The sequence below is a fragment of the Toxotes jaculatrix genome, chromosome 22, assembly GCF_017976425.1.
Source record: "Toxotes jaculatrix isolate fToxJac2 chromosome 22, fToxJac2.pri, whole genome shotgun sequence".
NCBI lineage: Eukaryota > Metazoa > Chordata > Actinopteri > Toxotidae > Toxotes > Toxotes jaculatrix.
The window spans coordinates 2,797,024-2,820,378 of NC_054415.1; the positions used below are offsets into that span (position 1 = coordinate 2,797,024).

At 41.9% G+C, this 23,355-nt stretch overlaps 2 protein-coding genes across 3 annotated transcripts; both read right to left on the reverse strand.

Annotated features, from left to right (window-relative positions):
* Window positions 1–10,640: 10,640 nt before the first annotated feature.
* LOC121176565 (ras association domain-containing protein 5-like) lies at window positions 10,641–18,416 on the reverse strand. The gene is made up of 3 exons (XM_041030657.1): window positions 17,862–18,416; window positions 11,181–11,290; window positions 10,641–10,655 (listed from the first exon to the last, which is right to left on the reverse strand). The coding sequence occupies exons 1-3, from the start codon at window positions 18,412–18,414 to the stop codon at window positions 10,641–10,643; spliced, it is 678 nt and encodes a 225-aa protein (XP_040886591.1). The 5' UTR covers window positions 18,415–18,416.
* A 719-nt stretch (window positions 18,417–19,135) lies between these two features.
* Window positions 19,136–22,795, reverse strand: LOC121176598 (apoptosis facilitator Bcl-2-like protein 14). Of its 2 annotated transcripts, none has more exons than XM_041030686.1 (7): window positions 22,639–22,795; window positions 21,255–21,690; window positions 20,909–21,019; window positions 20,640–20,710; window positions 20,283–20,438; window positions 20,026–20,139; window positions 19,136–19,933 (listed from the first exon to the last, which is right to left on the reverse strand). In XM_041030686.1, the coding sequence occupies exons 2-7, from the start codon at window positions 21,676–21,678 to the stop codon at window positions 19,889–19,891; spliced, it is 921 nt and encodes a 306-aa protein (XP_040886620.1). In that variant the 5' UTR covers window positions 21,679–21,690; window positions 22,639–22,795; the 3' UTR covers window positions 19,136–19,888. The 2 variants fall into 2 exon arrangements, with proteins under 2 accessions (XP_040886620.1, XP_040886621.1); XM_041030687.1 differs by having other exon boundaries at window positions 21,255–21,687; window positions 22,639–22,784.
* Window positions 22,796–23,355: the final 560 nt, after the last annotated feature.

Here is a 23,355-nt window from a genome sequence, read left to right on the forward strand (position 1 = left end):
CTGGCTAGTACAGGAACTGTAATAATAGCTTTTAATTTTGTATGATACAATTCCAGCTTTATCCTTTAACAATCTGCAAGACTGCTGTATGACTGCTGAAGCACAGAGGAGATTCAAGCTTACATTTTTTTTACCTTCTGCACTTTGCTGACATTTGAAGTGCCCAGAGGCAAAATGTGAGCTTCCTTTCTCCTCTCCAGGATATGGAGTCACCCTCAAACCTCAGTATATTCATAACAAAGCTTGAAAAACACACCACCGACAAGAGTATAAGTTACCCACATTCCTAAAATAAACGTCAGGGGTCAGTCACAGAACAGCGGCCTTCAGCAGCTCCAAAAAATCTGACCCTGTTTTAATTAAAGACCTGAAATACACACAGATATTTTGAAGATGCAAGAAATGAACAAAATGCAGCGTCTTACCTCGATCAACAGGCAACAAACTAAAGCTAGATTTCTAAGTTTTTTCCTCTGCAACATGCTTTTCCTGCTCCAGCCAGAATCAAGTAAACTAAAAATACAGACACCAAAGGCATTTAATAGCTACTGTTGCTGAACTGACGCATTGTGTGTGTTTGTGTGTGTGTTTAATTGCTAAGGCCATTCACTGGGTGGAACAGGGCTCCCTGGCAGCTGCTTTTCCCGACATTTAAAATGCCTTAGTGCTGGAGTTATGTTTGTGTGTAGTTCATGGGAGGTGATGCTGGATTGCATGTATCTTTTTTTAATTTTACCTGATTAGCAACTAATGTTCCAGTGACTACACCAGCCATTTTAAATTAAAACAATGTGATTTTTTCATGTTTCAACAGTCTTTATCTGCAGTGAATGTTTTAATGAGCCCAAAGCCAAAGAACCCCAGCAAGAAAGAGGATGATTATCTTTTTTCCTTCCTTTTTTGGACATAATTACTCTGTGAAAATTAGTTTGAGCCCTCAAGGTGTTTGCTAATGGTAAGTCTGGTTTGCGTCCAGTCCCCTACAAATGTGTGCTCGGCCTCTAATTCACTCAGTTAACCTGAGAAAAGGCCTCAGGCAAGAAGATTTAATGTCCATTTTACCATCAGTCCAATTTTTCTTTGCAGGTAATCACACTCCTGACTTCATAAGACTCAAGCATCACATTAGAAGCCAACAGAACACAGAGTAAAAACAATATTGGTATGATATTTATATTAATTAATAACACAATACCAAGGCTATAAGTCTGTTAATCTGAGATGTTTTTTTGAACTCGTGCAAATGTTTGCGCTGGACAGTGGGAGGCTCAGGATGAAATCAGCCAAACCAAAATGAGAAGTCATGTCTCCATGTGGTGTGGTTTGGTCTTACCAGGAGGCATGGTTCTGGTGCAGAGACGCAGCCAGAGAGTTGACCTTTAGCGGAGAGCGAAGACTAGGTTTTTGTAGCAGGAAATACTGAGTATTAAAATGTTTTATTGTGTTCAACACCAATATTTTTGGATTGAAGCTTATGATATATTTTGTTCCAACCATTCAGTGTTGATATTTTTGGCTTTTAGTGAAATATCTCAACAGTATCACTGAATAAACTGCCCAGGTGTTTGTTTACTGCTAATTAGCAAATGTTAGGGTTCTAACACATTAAATTAAGATAGTGAGCATGATAAACATTACACCCTCATGTCAGCATGTTATCATTGTCTTTCTTCACGTTAGTACAACCTCACAGAGCTGCTTGCAGGAACATTCAGAAGCTGTTATGTGTTTCTCATATGGTTTAATATGAGTGTGTCCAAATGCATCCAGAAATGCACCTTTAGGGGATGTATGCTGCCGTCATACAGTATCATAAAACACAGAGTGGAATCAAAACCATACTGAAAGCTTATTACACAGTGTGTTCAGTCAGGCGGCAACCTGACCCACTGCTGCGTTTACGTGCTCGTAAAACGGATTAGAGTTTTACTTCTGTTTTCAGTGGGTGGTGTTAAAGTCTCTTATGGCCTTCAAGGGCCAACAACTGGAAACTATTACTGAGCACAGAGATAATTAAAGGTATAAGTACCTTCTGCTTTCAGATACTTCTAGGATTGTGCTTCCTAACAGCACACAGAACTAATGATTTTTAACATTATATGTTGTTATAACAGCCCACCCACCCAGCTGAAAAAAAAAAAAAAAATCATGATCAGCAAAAGCAGGTTCAGCTGCAGGGTGAAATCTACGGTACATCTGCACTAAATCAAGCCAAACCCACACATAAACACACGCAAACACACACACACACACACACACAACAACCAGTGGACTAGTTGGGAGATTTTTAGACAGACAGGCTCTAATTTAAAACCAGCAGGGTTAGAAAAGAGACCAAAAATAAATAAGAGTCATCTGGGGCAGCCAAACCACCATCTTATCCTTTAAAATACTGCAATGATCCATCCAAGATCCACACACACACACACACACACACACGCACACACACACACACAGATAAGCAGCTATGCCCCATCTTGGCCCTAAATGGCCCCAGAAGGAACCTTCAGCAGGCCCACTACTTTGCTGCATGTTGTTTTATTAATTAATGATATTACTTGATGAAATTAATGCAACAATTCATTCAGTAATTTTTAATGCCACGCCTCAGAAAAACACACGCACAGACACACACATGCACAGAGAAGTGTATATGCGTGTGGGGTCACTGGTGTTAATCTGCTGTCCAGTCACTTTGGCCTGGAGCCAGTCTGGTTACACATTACTGACATTCCAGTGCAGGCAGCTCCTGACTAACATACGGACACTATACTGTAACTCTGTGACTGTTAACATCACGGCACAATGTGCACAACAAGAAGATTAAAAGATTAAAACTTTCCCATGGCACCAAAATTCATGTAGTTGTTGTGCATGAAACAATTTAAACCTATTGCACAACTCTTCTCCAGTACACCACGATTTATTCACCAAACATTTTTGGCTATGAGTGAAAAACAAAACAAAAGATGAACTATTAAAGGTTTACATGCTTCTTTATGGCCTGAAAATCTGGCCTGTCTCTTAAATCTCAAATAAGGACTTTGAACTAACTTGAAAAACTTGAAAATTTATTGTCACTGAGATGAAAGGGTCAGTTCAGGTAAAAGATAAAAATAAAAACAATGAATAGTAATGAGAGGAACAATGAACGATTGAAATGTAAGTGGCTGTAGCAGAGGAATGTGGTTTGGTGGTTCAGTGAGATGGATGATCTGCAGCTCTGCAGTCAGAGTTATACATTACTTACTTTTCATTGTAGGAGCAGGTCCTAAAGTTTCCTATGTATGGCCTGGGGCAACGGTCAGCACTGAGTTATTTTAGGAATTCATTCATTATTTTACCAAAAAGTTCTTCCTGACACTTAAAAACAGCCGATATGAAAGTGTTTCTGGACGGTGCAGACATCCTGTAGACTAATTCTTTCAGTAATTTATTTAAAAATTAGCAATTCAGTTGGTTACATCATAAAACAAGCAACTTGTTTGTCCATGATGTCTGACTGAATCATGTGAGTCCTGTGATACATTTGGTTGTCCGTATCAAGGTTCATTTTTTATATCAACTGCATTATTATTATCATTAGTATATTATTATAATTATCTGCTGTGATGTCTATTTTCACTCCCTGACAGGAACAAGCCTTGTGAGAAACGGGTGTGTATCTGCAGCTGAAGGTCTGGTTAATCATTAAACCAGTTTCAAAGCAGGAGCAGGCTCCTAACAGACCTCTAACATCTACATGTGAGGGTGAGGGGCAGTAATGGAATAAAGCTGCATCAAAGCATCGAGTGCAGGTGTAAGATATTGTTAATAAAGAGGTTTTCTTTTTGAGCTAAGTGTGAGGAATGGAATAATGGAATAAAACAAGTCAGTTGGAAATAAAGGGATGACAAGCTTTTGTCTGTCTCTGTCTGAAATTATCTATTAAAATCAAACTGCATATTATGTGCAAGAAGTGAAAGTTTAACAGTAACAAAGGGAAGTGATGTGACGGGGGAATAGCAGCCCTGCATTTTAAAACGTTAGCTGTGATCTTATCCATGCAGAGATTATGTCTACTGAAAGGTTGCATCTTGCGCTATAAAGGTTTGTCAGGTAATGCAGCACACTGAGGGGCATTCGTAGTCCTATGACACCTGTGTGTGTCATAGGACACACAAGTGTGAGTGTGTGCATGGAGTCTTTTGTTTTGGTGTTACAGGTGTTGAATGTCCAACCTGAGCTCCACGTTGCCTCAGGGTCCATGAAACTGATCCTCTAACTGCGTGAAAGCCTTTGAATGTGGAATATTTTCACACATAATGTCCATGGAGGCTTCAGCATGTGCAGATCCTTGCAGGATATTTTTAGATTTCAGATGTTGATAGACATTATTTAGTGTGTATGTGTGTGTGTGTGAGAGAGAGTGTGTCCCATGCATCCTGTGTCCCCCCCCCCCCCGGAGGCCCAGTATTTCATCCTGACAGACAAAACACCGAGTGTCTCGTGATCAAAGAGCGGAGGAATGCTGTCTGATGATCACACACAACCTCGGTGGATCACATAATCACAGACAGACAGCGAGAGGAGGAACGCCAGCTTTAAGTCAAACCCCGCAGCCCTGTAGGTTACACTGCAGCTGGAGGAGCAGAATTACACGAGGAGCTGGACTTTTGCCTCTTTGATTAAACTTTGGACCCAGTTTGTTTGTACATTTTTACACTAACATTCAAGGTTCCCAGACGATGAATCCTTCTGACTTTGTTTTGCTCTTAATGCTCTCTGAAGGTCAACGTGCTTGTTTTGCATGTCTGTGGTAGGTAATAAGTAGTTAAATAAGCTACAGTCACTACAGACGCTAAGCTACAGCTATAAATAGGGACAGTGAGAAGGAAACTACACTGGTGTGGACCTGTGAACTGTGTGACGCAGCCGATAATGTCCACTGCGATAAACCAAGTTAGACAAACAATAAAGACGTCAACTATGGTCATACCAAGCTCCTGCGTGCACATTATAGTCCCAGTCCAGAAGAAGTCTGCAGAAAGGATGGACTGAAAATGAAGACAAAGGTTTGGATTCAGTGCCCCAAAATCACCTCATCCACCCCTGGCAGGGCTGGAAAGGTGGTAAAATCCATCTCACCTCAGCAAAGCCAGTTTCTAGGCTCACATGAACGTTTATTCAGCCCAAAAGTGCATATCATAGAAAATATTTCCAGACTGGCGGGGGTTTTATGAGCATGGGGTCGTTTTAGAGGAAATGGTCCTTTCATAAAACATAATATTTTTACACTGAATACTGAATTAAATCACTCAAAACCAAACAGGATAAGGAAACACAGCTGGTCTGAACTCACAGAGCTGAGAGGAACTGTTCTGCAGCAGCAGCACAATGACAGAACTGTGAGAGTCAGCAGCCAAACACACAGACACACAGACACACAGAGACACAGACACACACACACACACACACACACTCAGAGTTTAATTCAATTCAAGGAGATTTATTGGCATGATAAGATTTTTTCTTTCTTTGCCAGCACAATCTTTCTCCCTCTCGCGGTCTCTCCTTCCCGTATAGACCTCAGCTGAACTCAGTTTAAAATAATAATCTTCAAACTTTTCATATAAATAAAAAACATAAAGTGAGCACAGACATATGAGCTCTTTGTTCATTGTTTAACTTGAGAATTTTGGGACTTCTGTTATCTAAAAACCAAAAGCGCTGTGTCTGTTGTTTCTGTGTCTGTTATTTTAATCTGAGATCTGTCAGTGTGCATTCAGCCGACGGCGTATCTACATATTTTATTTTTATTTTACAGTGAGGTCAGTGTGTCGCTGCCGTATGAATGGTGAATGTGTGTCATTTTCAGCGAGCTCTTATCCCGGATGGTCGGTATCTGAGGCTGAGATCGTCCGCCTGGATAAGGACTAGATCCAAGATAAGAGCAAACAAACATAGACTGTACATGCACACACACAGACACACACACACACACGCATGGAGAGCAGACGGTTGTGGTGTCCCACCCTGATACAGATCAGTGTCTTCCTTTGAACCTCCCACAAACTAAGCAGAAAAATTGCAGCAGTTTGCTTTTGCAGAGCTCAGTTTACCTCTTGATGCACTGACCCTGACTCCTACACACGTGCACAACGTTAAACTGGGTTTTATTTTGTGAGTGTAACAACAGTCACTTTAATATTTTCATACACGCGGCCCCCGCGTTGGGCCTTTAATTCACACCACTGTGTATTAATGTGACACCACCAGGCTTGTGTTGTAGTGTGCCTTTCTGATGGGAACTGTCTCTGTGATCCTTTGTCGATCACACGATAGGAGGCCTGACCCCAGAAGCAGGTTTGTTGAGTTATCTGGAAAAGTCGGATAACGTCAAAACACCTGATCTGGGTTTAACTCGGCAAAATGATCCAGATAATCCAGAACAGCTACTTAAAACTGGTTTCTGTTGGTGTCATTCATTTCTGTTTTGATTGTGTTGTAGCATAACACCCCCCAAAACACACACACAAAAAAGCTTTTTGATAAAGGGCCTCAGGCAGACAGTCTTTGTTTCTACTGTGGTTCAGGAATTATCTATATTTTTATTGTAAAAGCACATTTTTAAAAGTAGTATGATAAACTGGAATAAAAACAAACATAAAACAATTAAAACAATCTGCATAAAACAATCTACGAAAACGCAACGGAAAACAAAAAAGGCTGGAAAAATCATTAACCTGAAAAACACAGCAAAAACTGTCACCAGAGACGCCTTACATGTAACACGGGGCTCAGCTGGCGTTCGCTGTAGCTCAGCTATAAAATGCGCTAGCTGCACGGTGGGCCATGTTGGGACATGTTAGGAGCCAAAAAATGAAGGAAATCAATGGGACTCGTCTGTCGTTGGGTCTCTAAGCTGTCGGCTGGTGTCCCGTTTCTGCAACAGGCAGCTGATGATGGGGGAGCTTTGTCTGTCAGACCTGCATCTGACCGAGGAGTTAATCCTTCACAATCCACAAAGATTACAGTCATACTGGCTGCTATGGTTCATCCCCCTGTTACTGCCACCATACTGTCTTTGAGTCTCTGTCGGTCTTTGTATAATACAGGGGATGGATAAAATGATTAGAAAAACGCTGATAGTATAGAAATATAACAACTAGATTATTTTCTGCCAACTAAAACTCGTGATTCAGTTAGTTCGTCCGTCCTGTGCGTGTCTTTGCCTTTTATGTAAAAAACGCATTTTATCCCAACAAGTCTGATTTTCTCCCAGACTCTTCCTCCGTTTCCTCCTCTGTGTTTGGCAGGTTAGCCTCCTCTCTCTGTTTGTATTTTCTTTAACACAATAGGCGGCTGATTAGAGGACTAGAGGAAAGGGAAGATTAAGAGAGATACACGAAGAGGAAGAGAGGTATGATAAGCAGATGGTGATGATGTCTGTTTACAGGAAGAACCATGAAACCAGATGTTTGATATTGAAGGAAATCCAGAAAACCAGATCCAGGATTATTTTTAAAGCAGCGACACTGTCTTTCTTGGTTATGAGCAGCAATTGTGACGTAGTTGGGGGTTAGTGCCTTTAAATATGTGTGTGTGTGTTTGTGTGTGTGTGACTTCAAAAAAATCTTCTTTACTCTGAAGTTTTTGGGCTGATCCTGACCCCAGACTTCTATTAAGAGCAATAATACTGTGGCAATAAAACTTGGCGTGTGTGGGTGTGTCTGTGTGTAGTTTTAGCTGTGCTGTAAGGTTGTGTAGAGGTGAACCATCTAGAATAACATTGTGTGTGTGCATTTTTTTTAACCCCCAGATGATTTAGTGGCTGCAGTTATGGGATTTAGCCTGAATGACCTGAGTGCGTGTGTGTGTGTGTGTGTGTGTGTGTGTGTGTGTGTGTGTGTGTGTGTGCGCCCCACCCCAGTAGTTTTGCTGAATCTCTGCGTTGCGGTGCCACAGCGATGTGTTGGTTTGATCCTTTTCCTACTGAGAAACATTTATAACTGTAGGACAGATGTTTATTTTTTATGTAGAAACACACATAAACAAACACACGCACACACACACAGCTCAGAGAGGAAAATGGATTAGACAGGATGTTAAACATCTGCAGATATTCACTATCAACACCGGTAGCTGGCAGCCGAAGTATGTTTGAAATGTGGTTTAAGTTGATATGAGAAGTAAATTGCAAAATAATATATAAAAAGAAAGTTGTCCAGGGAAAGGGTCCAACACACCGACAGCTCAACATAACTCAGGTGTCATCAGCCTTCAGCCAGCCCTGTCAGTCCAACCCTCCTCCATAACGGCAGGTGAGTCAGGAACACAGAGTACAAACAGAAGACGACAGGAAGTACAAGGTACAGCCATAAACTCATACTTCAGATAGCGTCATACTATACATCCCCACACTGGAATATGTTTTCTCAGGTTACAGGCTGCAACAGTTTCCCCTCTTGGTGGTTTGTGCTTCTATGTGTTTGTGTGAGCTCAGCCCAGCTCTAACCTGGCCAACAGCCGTTAATGAGTAATGAGTAACCATAAAACCCAGAGGGAAAACACATTAACATTCCTCCTTTTTCTTTTTCAAAATTTACTTTTCTAACTTTTCAAACATTATCTTGTGCTTTCCGTCGGCTCTTCTTCTTATAAATGCAAAGTTAAATTCATAAGAAAACAAAGTTTACTCTGTTCAGTTTACTCAGTTCAGGTGTTTTGCTGCTGCCTTTGTGGCCAAACATGCTCAGCAGCTTATTGTGGTTAATGTTAGCAAACACTACTGCAGAATTACTTTACATTACTGAGACAGTTTACTGACATTAAGGCTGAACACTATCAGAGGTAGGCGACCCTACTCTGCCAATGCTCAGTGTAAACTTCAGTCTGTTCACTGACTCCTGCTGTGTGACGTTGTTTTCCTGACGAGCTAACAGGGTCTTTAATGCGACGGGCTCTGATGAATTATCTCCCGCTCTGACCCAACAGTGTTAATGAGCCTCCATCAGAGCCACAGAGAAAACACATGAACATTCCTCTCTGCCTGGACTCCCTGTTTATTCTCCTTCCCTCTGCTGTCTTTGTTTTCTCTCCTGTGTCTCCGCCTGTGTTTGTCTTTCCCAGCAGACAGGAAGTGAAACCCCGCGGCCGGTTGGCCTCTCTTTTTCTCTGTCGATCATTTACCTCCTCTCCCTTTATCCAAACCAATCGCAAAGCGAGAAGAGGGGTGAAGGAACTGTTTCTCATACTGTACAACTGTAGCCCCCTCTCTGCCTGCTATGTCTTTTCAGAATAAAATCAAAGTAAAGAAAACTAATCTAAACCAGCTTAGCACTAAAAAAATCACCTCAGTGGTGTTACCAGTACTTCAAATCAGGATTCCATCTGTTGTATAAAGAAAATGTCTGTTAAGACGATTAACCAGGGATGAAATTAGTCTTTAATTTAAAAAGAAAGATGATTTTGTGCTTTCATCATGACTAACAAAACTTTACCAGATTATTTCTGACAGAAAAATGATCTAAATGACCAAAATCTATACAAAAACGTGTCCATGATGCCTGTGCTACAGATTCAGGCCAGCTGATCAAACTGACTGGTGATTATATTACGGAGTCAGTGCTGTGGTTAAATAGTCAGAGGTTTGTCTCTGTACTGACAGTAACAAGGTTTGATGGCCCAGACTGACGTCAAACTTCAAATTTATCTCCGTTCTGTCTCCGGTTCGTGGTTGTTGAAGCTATTTTCAGCTTAATCACAGGCAGTCAGGCAATTTCTTTATTATAAATGACATTATAAGTAATTTCAGGTTGGTAAAGAGATCAATATTGATCACTTAAAACTGGTATTGGTGCAGCACATACCAAATCATCTATTTTCTTATTATGTTTTGTATTACTGGATGACTTCTCTGCACTAATATCACAGTGTGTGTTAGTGGAGCAAAGGCCTCCGTACACGGGTTGGCTGCCCTGTGAGATCCCTTTCACCGTGATAGCTGGCACAGGTGTGTGTCTGTTAGTGTGTAAACCACCCCACGAGCCAAAGAGAGCACTGCTGACCAAGTTATTTAAAGCATTATACACACAGAGCTCTGCCCTGAAGATCTACGGCAAAACCATTCGATTAGTAAAGGAAATAACTGACGATGATGAAAGTCTTTCTCGGTTGCAGTGTCATGAGTCAACTGTGTACGTGTGCTGCTGATTCCACACGCACATTCCACACACACACACATATTGTTAAAGCTAACAGAGATACAGTTGTGTAATGTTATAGTATAGCCTGTCTGCAAAAACACTCTAACATGAACCAGACCTGCTACACACCCAGCTGTCTTCCAGGAATTACACACACACACACACACACACACTATTCTTGGTGCATGATGTATTATGGGTGTGTGTACTGACTTGGGGTCCAACGTTTTATCAAAGCAGAAAGGAATTCGACACAGAAAACACACATTCACACTCACACACGTGTTATTATCTGTCCTGTGTCATATTCATCACATGGTCCTATCAATTAATGCGCCTGTTGATTATTGGATTAATTGATCAGTTGCTTGGTTTGTAAAATGTAAAATCTAAAATGTCAGAAACCCCAAACTCATTCATTTATTCTCATACTAGACAAAAAAACAACAAATCTCAATGAATGAGAGGCTGAAAGTAGAGAGAGTTCACTAAAAAATGATTCACAGGTTATTAAACTACCAACTTCAGCTCTACATGGGTGCATTACTGTATTTGTCTTGCATTTGTCTCATTATTTTTTTTTTTAAATAGTTTTTCTGAACTTTCCTCATAAACACCTCAGTCCACATGAAGCAACATTAATCTGAAGATAACAGAGAAAATATCTGAAAGTTTTTTGTGTTCTCTTTGTTTGTCCTGAAGCCTCAGGCAGTGAAATATCAAACCACAGAGGCCACATTAAACGAGTTCACCAGCAGTCAGAATGTTTGACACCAGCGCCCTCTTGTGGTAATGCACACTATTACAGCAATAAGACAACTGGGCAACCTCCACACAAACACTGCAGTGTGGTGTTATTTACTTCTGCTGCAAACGTGTGAGGAAAAGTCTCATTAGCTGCAAACAATCCTGATTAATAAAGAAAAAAAATTCTAATGCTGTTGCTTCATAGGAAACACACACAAACTGACACACACACTGTTGTGTACTCACATGGAGCTGTGTGTTGTTGTTGAGCTGGTCCTGACTGATGGGTGAAGCAGCAGGATGACAGTCCAGCGACACTCTGTCCCTACACGCAGCGTGACACGAGTATTTACAACCTGCAGAGACGAGATGAATCGATTAATGGACCAATTTACTGACAGAGAGAAGAACAGAAGGAAAGGAAGGAGAAAGAGAAAATGTTTATCAGTGATTGTCAGAGAATGTCGCTGTGAGGTGTGTGCAGAGATAAGGATACACAACGCAGTGGAATTTTTGTGCGTGAGCTGACATCAAGAGGTTATTTGCATATACGTTACAGACAGAGTCCGTCGGTTGAGATCAGAGTTAAACATGCAAATGCTGACTTATTATGAATGGGGAAAATGTTTCAAAACAAAAGCATGGAGGATTCGACCTTTGTTTTTAGCATTATGAGGACAATACAAAGGCTTTTAATGTGACTGTCTTCTCCCCAAAATGACCAAAGTGACTGACAACCTGCTGGTTCTGGATTTTTATTATTATTATTCTACTTAATATAGTATCAAGCAGCAAATCCACTATTACAAATACTCTGTTTGGCAGGACAATAATCCAGTAATCATTGGTAATCATTAATAAAATAAAATATTTCCCCCACAACATCAACATGTTTTTTTTAATCACTGAGAAAAACATTTGACTAAATGGTATAAACATGAGGTTTTAGGATGGTGAACAATTAGTCAGTCAACTCACAGAAATGAACTGATAATAAATATGACATCTTTCTTTCACACACTCTCACACACACTCATACAGTCACACACACACACACACACACACACACACACAGACACACACACACACACACACAAAACAAGACTGGCCAAAATCCAGCAGCACCATTATGTATAGAAATAACTCTGCCAGAGAAGAGGAGGAAGCTTTTTCACTAATTTCCTGTCAACTAACAAACATCATACGCTCAGATACACTCCGACAGCACACATGAGAAGCTAACAAGCCCCTACACAAACTGTGCGTGTGTGCGTTCGTTCCCACGATCCTACCTGTCGACCTCTTTTTCACGTGCTGTCCGACTTTATCCGACAGTTTGCACATGGCTGCTCCCATCTCCCATCTTCATCCCACAGATGCACACACACACACACACACACACACCTGATATCCCCACTTAGATCAGTTCCATTGCAGCACCTTATCTTCTACACACACACAGGAGTCAAGCACATACACCAACACACTCTCTCTCCTCTCCAGTCTTTTTCCAGTGTCTCTCGGCCGTGCTCTGCTCTACTTTCAGTCTGTGTCAGGCTTCAGATGCTAATGTGCGTAGCCTCCATTCTGCCTGTTTCCCCGTCTCTCTCTGTGTCTCTGTGTTGTTGTGCTGAGTGGGTGATTTAACAGTCAAATAGAGGCCACAGTGTGATGGACACACAGACAGGAGAGGAGGGAGGGTGGCGGTGGTGGATGTAGGACCGCTGACTCAGTCATCTGCAATCACTCTCCGCTCTCCGCTCACTTACGTAGCTTGTTATGACTAGTGAGTGAGTGAGTGAGTGTGTGTGTGTGTGTCTACCCAGTTTCCTGATATCACTCTCCATTCATGCGTCCACCCTGTCATCCATCTATATCCCTTCTGACAATGAACCTGATCCACAGAGGAAGACAGGCAGAGCTTTCCACCTCCATCCATTCATACGTCCAGGACATCATGTTACTGTGAACTACATGGACGTGGAAACATAACAACAATAAAACAACAAACTACAGGACCAGAGTCAGAGAACACAGGCAAACTACAGCTGCTTTATTATCTTTGCTTGTTTTTGTTGCTGTGTCAGTCAGTTGCAGCAGTGAAGGAATTCCACCTTAACCAGCTCCAACGCTGAAAAAAGCTGCTCTCATTTTAATGTAGTAGCTGTTAAAACATGACAATGCAGTAAAACAAGGACACTGAATCCTCTGAATTTTCACATCACGTTTCCTGACTGTCTGAAAACCTGAAGTGCTGCTAAAAGGTGAAAATGTATGTTTGGTGACTCTGTTTCTTCCCATTCATTCTCTCTGTCTGTTTCCTTTCTCTTCCCTCTGTTTCTTTCTGCCGTCTCAGGGATAAAAGCATCTCCCACTCAACACCGATCGATCGCACTCAATCAGTCAAGCAGAGGAAAGTCAGACACACACACACACACACACACAAACCCTCTGACCTTTATTGTTTTTACACTAGAATTATATACTAGAATTTATTTAACTTCCAGGGTTAGGAAATTAGGGTTAGGGGTAACTACTTCTACTATTACTTAGTCTGGGTTTCCTCTGTGCCAAACCCACAAACAGCAGCCTGTAGGTCACCACACGGAGGGCTCTTATTGTGAAACTCAGTGTGTTCAGGAGGATCTCAGCTCAGAGGTCAAAGGTCAGAAGCAACAGACTGGGCAGTTTTCCCTCCTGTGTGTGAAAGATTTTTTAGGACAGGGTCTCTAATCAGGTCTGTGTGTGCAGAGAGAGCGACAATGAGTCTCCAGCTCCTCTAACACTCACCTGCTGAAACACACACACACACACACACACACACACACACACACACACACACACACACACACACACACACACACACACACACACACAGCTGAACAGCTGACTCACAGCTCTGCTGCAAACTATGTACAGTCTGGATCCATATATTTTTCCTTTTTTATAAATATCTCTGTATTTTCCCGTATTTCTGTATTTCCTGATTTTCTGACTGCAGAAAAAAATAAAACATCAGGACAGAACAAGTTCTAACATTTCACAACACAGTCAAGAAAACTGCAAATGCTTGAACAGAATTGAGGAGACAGAGACAGGTGTGCGTGTGTGTGTGTGTGTGTGTGTGTGTGTGTACGTGAGGACAGGTGTGTGTGTGTGTGTATGTGAGGACAGGTGTGTGCTGAATACAGCAGCCACCTGTTGTCTCCTAATTCTTCATGATGTCCTTTCTTTTCTGTCTCTACGTGTTCGGACACATGTTCAAGTGATTTATCATGTAATCAAACCTGAGCTGGTCAGAGTAACAAGGATGAAGCAGTGAGTGTTATCATATTACCACAACACACACACATACACACACTGTAGAGTCTACACAGGCAGGTTGGCACACTTAGTAAATAGCTGCAGACACAATGAATGTGACACTGGAGACACTGAATAACTGTGTGTGTGATTTGTTTTCTGTTTTCAGTCATTTTCATCGAACCAGACAAATTTTAAAAAGGAGCAGATCAGTTTAAAGTTGTTCTGCTGATCATTTCAACACTTTGTTCCTATACTTTATATTTTTTTGTTTCCTGTTGGCTGAGGTCACGTGTTCAGCTCAGTTTACAGTAAACAGGTTCGTCTTTTGGTGAGGACGCTGAAAAAGTATCCGCTAAGAGAAAGTGAGATGGAAACTGGAAAAGAAAAAAGCCAGAGAGCAGCTGATGCTGGAGACGATCGGACAGCGTCGCTCTCAGTGACTGAAAACGGATCAACCCGACTGGACGAGTCGGGTTGAGCTGGAAACACAGACTCACCAGAGTTCCTCCACAGGAGCCCGACCTCCAGACGTCCAGAGCGTCTCATCACTTTTGGAAAGCGATAGAAAAATCCAGACATTCTCCTCAAAGTTTTACCAAAGTTTCTGGCAAAGCCCATTACTCACACACACACATGCAAGCAGACACTGCTCAGAGTTCTTCAGGTTCCCACAGAATCCAGATGCTGATTTAAATCCAACAATAACTTGATGCTGATCCACAAATTCAACAAAATCCTTCTTCACTGTCATCCATGATGTTTCTGTCTGAGTCTGCTCAGGTCTTCACTGGTCCCTCCCCTCACACACACACTGACCCCCAGCTGTGCTTGTACGCATCTGTGTGTGTGTGTGTGTGTGTGTGTGTGTGTGTGTGTGTGTGTGTGTGTGTGTGTGTGTGTGTGTGTGTGTGTGCGTGTGTGTGTGTGTCTCTTGCGGAGCCAAACTGTCACAGCGACTGAACAAACAAGGGGACGACAGCTGACACACACACACACACACACACACAGGAGGTGGAGGCAGACTTTACTGTAGTTTTATACAATCAGCCTCAGTATTCCTCACAGTCGTTCAAAATGAGCGTCCCTGCTCTGTGACCGTCTACACCTGTGGTCTTCACTATTTTTTCCACGACAGTGACACTGACCCAACAAGACGCTTTCACTGCGAAACACACACACAAAAAATAATAATAATATTAATAATTAAGTTCCAAGTTACAACAAAAAAATCTGTCAGTTTGACTTGAACTTCTTCTACATATTTTTTTAAAATTTTCAACTCTGGAAACCTCGTCCACCTTATTTCTTTTCTTCTGGTTTGCGACTTTGTGTAATATGTGAACGTTACAGCCACCAGTATAAACACGTTCTGTTGAACAGTTTGAAATCAAGCTGTACTTGGCTGCAGATGTTGCCAGGGAGATACCAGAGATCCTTTAATGCCCTCTACCTACACACTGAGTGTATCTGCTGCAACACTAAACCCCGGCAGACAAAGAACTCCTGCTCTCCGTGGCAGGTTTCTGTTACTTCACCTCGCAGAGAGAGAGAGAGACAAAGGACGAGAGACCCACAGTAAGAGTGAGTGAGAGCAAGAGAGTGAGTGTGTCTTTTCAGGAACTGTCCTCGTGGAGTCTCACCTGACCCACTTTGAGACACAAGTAGAAACACATCAGGCTGATGCTACACGTGCAGAGCTGGTTTATACACACAACACACACATTCCTCAAACTACCAAATTAATTCATACTTCTCCTCAACACATAAAAAAGAGGGAGAACCTGGCGATGTTTTATTTCACAGGTCAGTAATTTTCAAACCTTAGAAAGCTCCTGGACAGAACAACGTGATTTGGTTCATTAATTAACTCCAATCAATTACTTACAGCCAGAGCACTGGTTCTTTGTTTATTAACTCATTCAGATTAGAACCAACAAAATCCTTAACATTAAACCCAGTGAAAGCCAGAACCTACTGAACATCTTCTGTCTATGAATCAACCAAAATACAAACATGCTCAGCTCAGCACTCAAAATCCTGCCTCAGAGGAACCTGTTTGCAGCATGACAGATTAATTTTTTAAAGAAATAACCAAACAAAACTGCTGCTCTTGCTCAACCAGCTCATAAGTGACTGTTTATGTGTGTTAATAAGTGAACTAGTGAACGACCTGGACACCAGCCGTCCTCTGCAGAGAGCGACGGGGCGTCGAGGATGAAACTGTACGTCTCACTTTCAGAAGTTTACTCTCTGTCCTCCTGAGGAGAAGTCGCTCACGTTGTTGACCTTCAGGTCGAGTAATGGGCCTGTAACAGGCTTCCTGAGTGGCTATCAGCTGCGGAAACATCTTTTAAATGAGCAGGAATATCATCGCACACTGGCGCGTACACTTAATATACAAACATAAACATGCACGGGCACACACACATGGTCCATCAGCACTGCTGGTAAATCTGAGGGGAAACACAGAGCTCATTGTCTGTAAACATAATGAGGTTAAAAGGCTAAATGGACGGAGGCAGATCTCTGCTTGGTGTCTGTCGGCCCTGCTGGATTCAGCACGTATGAGCAGTGGGTTTAAAAATCACACAACGTGAGGCTGATATTAAAACCAGACGAGGTGAAGTGAGTTTGTTTCACAAATGACACAAAGCCATTTGTTGTGGTTTCTGCTTTTAACAGCGTGACACATGTTTAATGATTGAGCTGAGGTCAGAGAGGAGAGAGATACACAATACACTCAACACATCCAGAGCCAGAGGTGCTGGTTTTCAGTCCAGCATCTGTCCTCAGACTTTACTGACTGAAATCAGCTTCCTCTTGTTTTTGTTTTTGGCCAAAATTAAATGCTGAAACCGCTTTTAAAGCCTCATGAAAGCATAAACATGTAAATAAAAGGAGGAAGGAGGAGAAACACAGAAAGAAAATAATTGAAAATGAATTTGAATAGTCAAAACCAAAACCTTCTGGGTGTCAGTTCCATTGCAAAACAAACGCACCATGGCAGCCATGTTAGGACCAAAACACATGAGGAAGAAGAGCCTTTTACTGTGTTCCCTGCTTCTATTGTTTACTGGACAGAAGCGGAGGAAGGGGAAGGTTTGTACTCGAGGAGACAATGAGACTCGTTTCCTCTTGGACCTGAACCGGTCTGTCTACATGCCGACTGCATTCCAGCTGCTGAGCTTTAGAATTTTAGAGCCCTACCTATTCATGTCATCGAGAGTATGAGAAAATGTGGTCTTCACTCCATGTCACAGTGCCACCTACAAGTATTGGTGTCACTTTGATGAGGACCTGTTCCCTCAAATGATTTAAGAGTTTCCTTAAAGGTTCATGAAGTCAGTCAGTCCGGATGTGACGCTATAAACCAAACCAAACCAAACCAGACTAAACTGAAGTTTTAAAACAGTGCATTCTCATTGCTGGGAAACAATAAACATTAAATGGACAACGAGGCTGAAAGGGTTAGAGGCTTATTTGGAGTGAAAATGTGCAAAATAGACTTCGAGTCCGAGTCCCCTGACCTCCAAATGAGTCTAACAGCTTCTGAAACAACACCTCACTCCTCTAATGGAGCGCCATAAGCCCCCCCCCTCCCCCAATAATCAGCACACTCACCTGCACAGGTGAGACCATGCTGGAAGATGTAACCGCAGCAAGCATCACACCAGGTGTCTTCCCCTCCGAGCTCGAAGCTGTGTCCCTCCCCGCACTCCACTTTCACCCTGGGGTCCCTCTCCTCGGGGGAGAAGATGGTCCTCACATCGGGGGGTCTGAACCCCTTCTTCCTGCTCCTCTGTGGCCCTCCTCCGTGACCCTCCATCCCGCTCCCAGCAGCTTCTCCCGCGCCGTTTCTCCTCTCGGGGCTCGGTAAACTCTCCGGTGGTTTCACCTCCGAGTGCCATCTCTCGCTCCAAGCCGCCTCCAGGCTCTCCAAGCTGGCCGGCTGGGGAGACGGATACCGTCGGACAGCTCTCACCACCACCGCGCCCTTACTGGCCTTAGAGATCCGCATCTTGGATCCCTGTGGCGGCCACGTTGCCTCTGGTGCGTCGCTGAGTGTCCACGGCGACTTGTTGACGTGAACAGCCAGCACGGTTAACGGAGGGTCATCCGTGACCCAGGAGCGCGTGGGCACGTATTTTCGACCCTGGTGCATGACGTTAAACATTACGCACACTCCTCATAACCTGCAGCGTGACAAATCGGTGAAGGTGTGTGAGTGACGGACAGGTGAGGCGTCATTGTTGTACGTGATGACAACGACTGATGAACCGCGTCCTCGTGGCGAGCGTGTTTGTTGTCGGTAAGCAGGTTGTGGCGGTCCGAGGAGAGCAGGGGAACGGGTTGGATCTCATTTCCCTGGGAGACACCAAACAGCTGAGCCGGCTACACGCTCCAGAAGGGACCGCATTCAAAACTCCGTTTACAAAAATGCAGATTTTAAGGTTCTTTCAGTATCCAGTGGCGGTGTACGCCTCCCAGACTCGACTTAAATAAAAAGGGAATTCATGGGTTTGTCCTTTTTAATTTGGCATGCACCATGTCTGCAACAAGCACGTACCAAATAAAACCGTAACTTTTATATTGTGTCGCCTGTTGCTTCCTCTGTCAAAGAACTCTCCGAAATGTGCTGTTTGTGTTCATTATTTTGTCGCCGAAACATCGAAACAAATATACCAATTTGTCACGACGAAAAACTTAAAGAGAGAAAGTAAAGAACATTTTGAAAAACAAAACAATGAATTATCAGATTTTAAATTGGGGTTCGCAACTGTTGCTCTGTTGCATCACAATTTACAGTTCCTCCTTTGACCACAGGGCGGTGCAGTTTTCACTTGAACACGTCTCAGGACTCATGGGTTAATAGAAAGCATTAAAGTGTACAGTTCAACAAGTTCACAGATCATCTTACACATGGAGGTATTTCACATATTTTGGTTTAGTATTTCATGGTACAGATTCATTCTTAGCTATGATCCAGTGCAGTTCTTTCTGTCTGTGCTGATAAATAGAAAAATATTCAGACAAAAAAAAGTGAATAAATCACCAAGAATCACTTAAAATGACCCGACATGAAATGAAAGTGAATACAGCTTGTTTTAAGAAATGCATTGTCGTCATGTATCAGATTTAACAAACTCATTATAGTACACACCACATTTCAAATCAAATTTGAGACATATTTTCATAAAAGTTTTTTTTTTTTCATAAAAAATAAGTGTAGCACCATCCACCAGCAGCAAGTAGTGAAGCAATTAAGCCCCATCCCTGAAAGACAATTAGTTTATATTTTTTATGAAAAGGTGCAGGTGCTCAACAATAATTTTTTTTTGTCTTAAAAAATGTTTGTATTTTTTAATTGGATGAATGACACAACAGACACTTCTTTGGCTCAAACTTTCTGTAAGAAGAAAAAAAAACACAAAAATAATACATGAATTATAAAATTATTAATGAAATCATTTTTCTAGTGCACATTGCTGCAGCTGTGTTGCTGTTTGGTTGGAGTTCATTCGCATGTAAACAGAAAAGTTAATTCCCCAAGTCTCATTCAGTTCTGAGGGCATTAAAAACATCTCAGTAGGAGTTTATGAAGTGATCAAGATGCTACTGATCCAGATTTGGATCCCGCCTCTGTGTGTTCACTGGACGTCGTCATCATCGTCATCGCTTTTAAAGACCTCGTCCTACACAAAGGAATGAGAGAAAAATAGGTTTATGGGTCAAACACAATGACGGTTTAAATAAAGTGTTAAGAAGGTGAGAAAGTTTTACGCACATATCCGCCGTGCTGCAGTGCCCAGGACGTGTACTTTTCACTCAGGTATCTGGCTCCATAGCCGAGCAGTCGGTTCATGGGCAGCGTGTCCATTGCTGACAAACGACTTGTGGCCTGTCACGGAACAGAGTCGTGTTTAATGGTTAACCAGGTTCAAAGGACGCTAATTCACCCGAGTTGTCAATTTATCAGGCTACAGTATATTTTATATCTTTTAAGATATAAAAGATCCAACTGCACCAGAAACTTGTTCTCACCTCACAGGTGACAGCAATCTGGGTTTTGGGTGACGCATGTGGCCCTGGAGAGTCGGGGTTGGGGGAAGAGAGGCCCATCCTCGAGAGAAGGGCTTTTATTACCGCTTTAAAGAAATCGTAGTTCCAAATAAGCTCTCTGGCAATAACTTTCAGCTCCTGGTGAAGATAAGAAACATTAACCTTCACTTATTGCTTCATTCCTTAATTAATTAAGCCATAAATATCATGGATTTGCAATGAGGAAACACTGGAGGTAGAACAGAAATTCAGTATTCAAAATGCATACAATACATGTATATATTTTCTAATATGCATTTTAAAATAATTCATGGAGGTGTTTGTGTCAGGGTTTCTGACCTCCTCGTTCAGTTGATCTCCAGCCTGTCTCAGGAGCAGACCAATCGCCTTCTCCACATTTTCTTCAGTATCTACACGACAGAACAGACGATTATCAACCAGCATCCAAACCACAAGAAAACCACATGGGCTTAAGGGCTTTATAGACTAAAAAGAACAAAGTATGAAAGCTAAAATGTACCTTAAACAGCAAGCGTAATGTGATGTTTCATGAATGCATGTTAAGACTTGATCAAAGACAAAATCTGAGGGAGGAAACAAAAACTCACTCTCTCCCGAGTCTGTCTCTATATCTGGAAGGACGAATGGGATTTCATTGGCGATCTCTTCCACGAAGCGTGCTATGCTTGCCACATCTCTGAACTCATCCTTGTCTTTACCTGAAATGAAATAATAAACACACAAATAAAAAGTCTGGACGGAATAATCATTTAGGTCATTTTTTTTAAAGCAACACATTCAAACATTTTCTGGTTCCAGTTTCTCAAGTGCGAGGATTTTATGCGTTTTGTTGTCACGTGATAGTAAACAGATTAATAATGTAAATAATCATCAGCACTAATTCTTGCCACACATGTGATCGGTGGTTATCTGATGCTACATCTTGATACTCACCATATTCAGAATCACTATATCTGAAATTGACATTGCCTGATATCGGAGGTATTGGCTGCGGTTCCTCAGGTACTGTCCCAGGTTTGTCCTCAGGTTTGTCCTCAGGTTTGTCCTCAGATTTGATGCAAAGCAGAGATTTCCATCTGATCTTCTTCTTCTTCTTCTTCTCTGTTGCTCCCGTTTCAGCCTCGGCTGGTGTCTGAGGGGAGGATGGTCCATTTGCTCCCGTGTGACTGCCCTGCTCAGCCGACTCAGCGTCCTGTTTTGGCCGTTTTCTTGTTGCGTAGGCCATCATGATCCTGAACTCCACCGTGTTCTCCATGCTGCCAGTGTCTGAAGTAGCTGTAGTGTCAGCGTCTGTGCTGCGTTTGAGCTTGTCCTGATTGGAGCAGTGCTCATGGTTTCCTAAATGCCCGTTTGCCATGTTGGTTTGCTGCTGATGAAAGAAAAAAATAATAATCATAAAGATAAAATTAAACATTAGTGGAAACTTAAAATCGTGAATTTTTATCTAAATAAGTCTAAATGTGTTCTTGCCAGCACCTCTCAGAAGTTTCTTTATTTAAATCTAATAAACAACTAAAAATAATATTTTAATAAAAATAATTATTTATGTCATCCATACTGAAATTATTTGTCTATTAATCATTTAGTCAGTCCACGCAGAATTATTCATCTGTTTTAAGAATAAAGAGAAAAACATCCCCCAATTCCAGCTTCTCACATTTCCAGGATTTCCAGCTTCCTTTTCTAATGATTGTAAACTGAATATCGTTGGGGTTTGGATTGGTGGATCCAAAAAAAGAAAAAGTACCGAATACTATTTCCTTGGGAGCTCATGACTCACTTTCGTTTTAGACTTTTCTACAATCTGAGTGGGTCAGTTTGCGCCCTCTGGTGGCGAGTCTGTGGAAGGACACTTTACAGACATGTCAAGGCTTGTACTATAATAACTATATCATGAACTGTACGTCCGACAGCGGCAGGTTTCTCTCACTGAACACACACAAAACACAGCAAGAAATGTAGGAATAAGTTAAACTGCTACATGACGTGTTTAATTAGCAAAAAGCCCAATTTAATGTAGTTTATTGCGAGTTTAGCTGCCATATGCCAAGTTTTCTATTACGACTGTTAGCTACAGCTACATCTCCTTTAGTTTAACAGCGATAAACCGGGTGTAGCTGTCAAGGTTAAAAACTTATTACAGCTTAGAAACACGATGTAAGACGGTTGGTTTTGTCGTCAACTATTTTAAATCGACTTTTCCCAGTTCTACCGGTCAATATCCAAACCCCGCCCACTTCTAGCTAACTTTTTAATCACTACTTCCTGTGTAAGAAATGTTTTTTTAAAAAAAAAACATAAAAACCAAATTACTTACGATCAAAATGGTTCGAAAGACGAAGAGTGATGAATCCCGAGGCAGGTGACTTCTTCACGGAGGATTTACTTTCCTCAGCTCATGATCCTCTGCTTCTGTGAGCTCTAGTGAAGTTTGGGGTTTTTTTTCTCTTCTCCTTCAACTTTATTGACACACGTACGTAACAACAACGGAACAGAGGACCCGTACCGAAACCTGTCGATGCGTCAAATCCTCGTGATGAGTCGAGCCAGAGCCGGCTCCAGACATTTGGCTGCCCTAGGAGAGATTATGGTTTGGCACCGCCCCCCCGTTAGAAATGACCTGACTTTCCATACCATACTTTCCTCAGCTCATGATTCTTATTTTATCTGAAAATTTGTGTTAGTTAACTTTTTGCTTCTTCTTCTACAGCTTTATTGACACACACGTATTGTAACAGCGAGACAGAGGGGCCGTACTGAAATCTGTTTGTCGAATTCTCATGAGTCAACCACTAACTAACTAAATGAATAAATAACGAACTAACCAAATAAATAAATAAATAAATAAATATTTACCAGTAAAAGAAATCTTTTTTTGAAAGTTTGAAATGTTAGAAAATGCACTCAAGTCAAAACCACAAAACCCCAGAGGATGAATCTGACTTTCGAGATCCTCTGACCTTTCCTCTAGCGCCACTATGAAGTTGAAATTTGAGGACTTTATCGATGATTGCTCAGAAACTCCCAGTGCTGG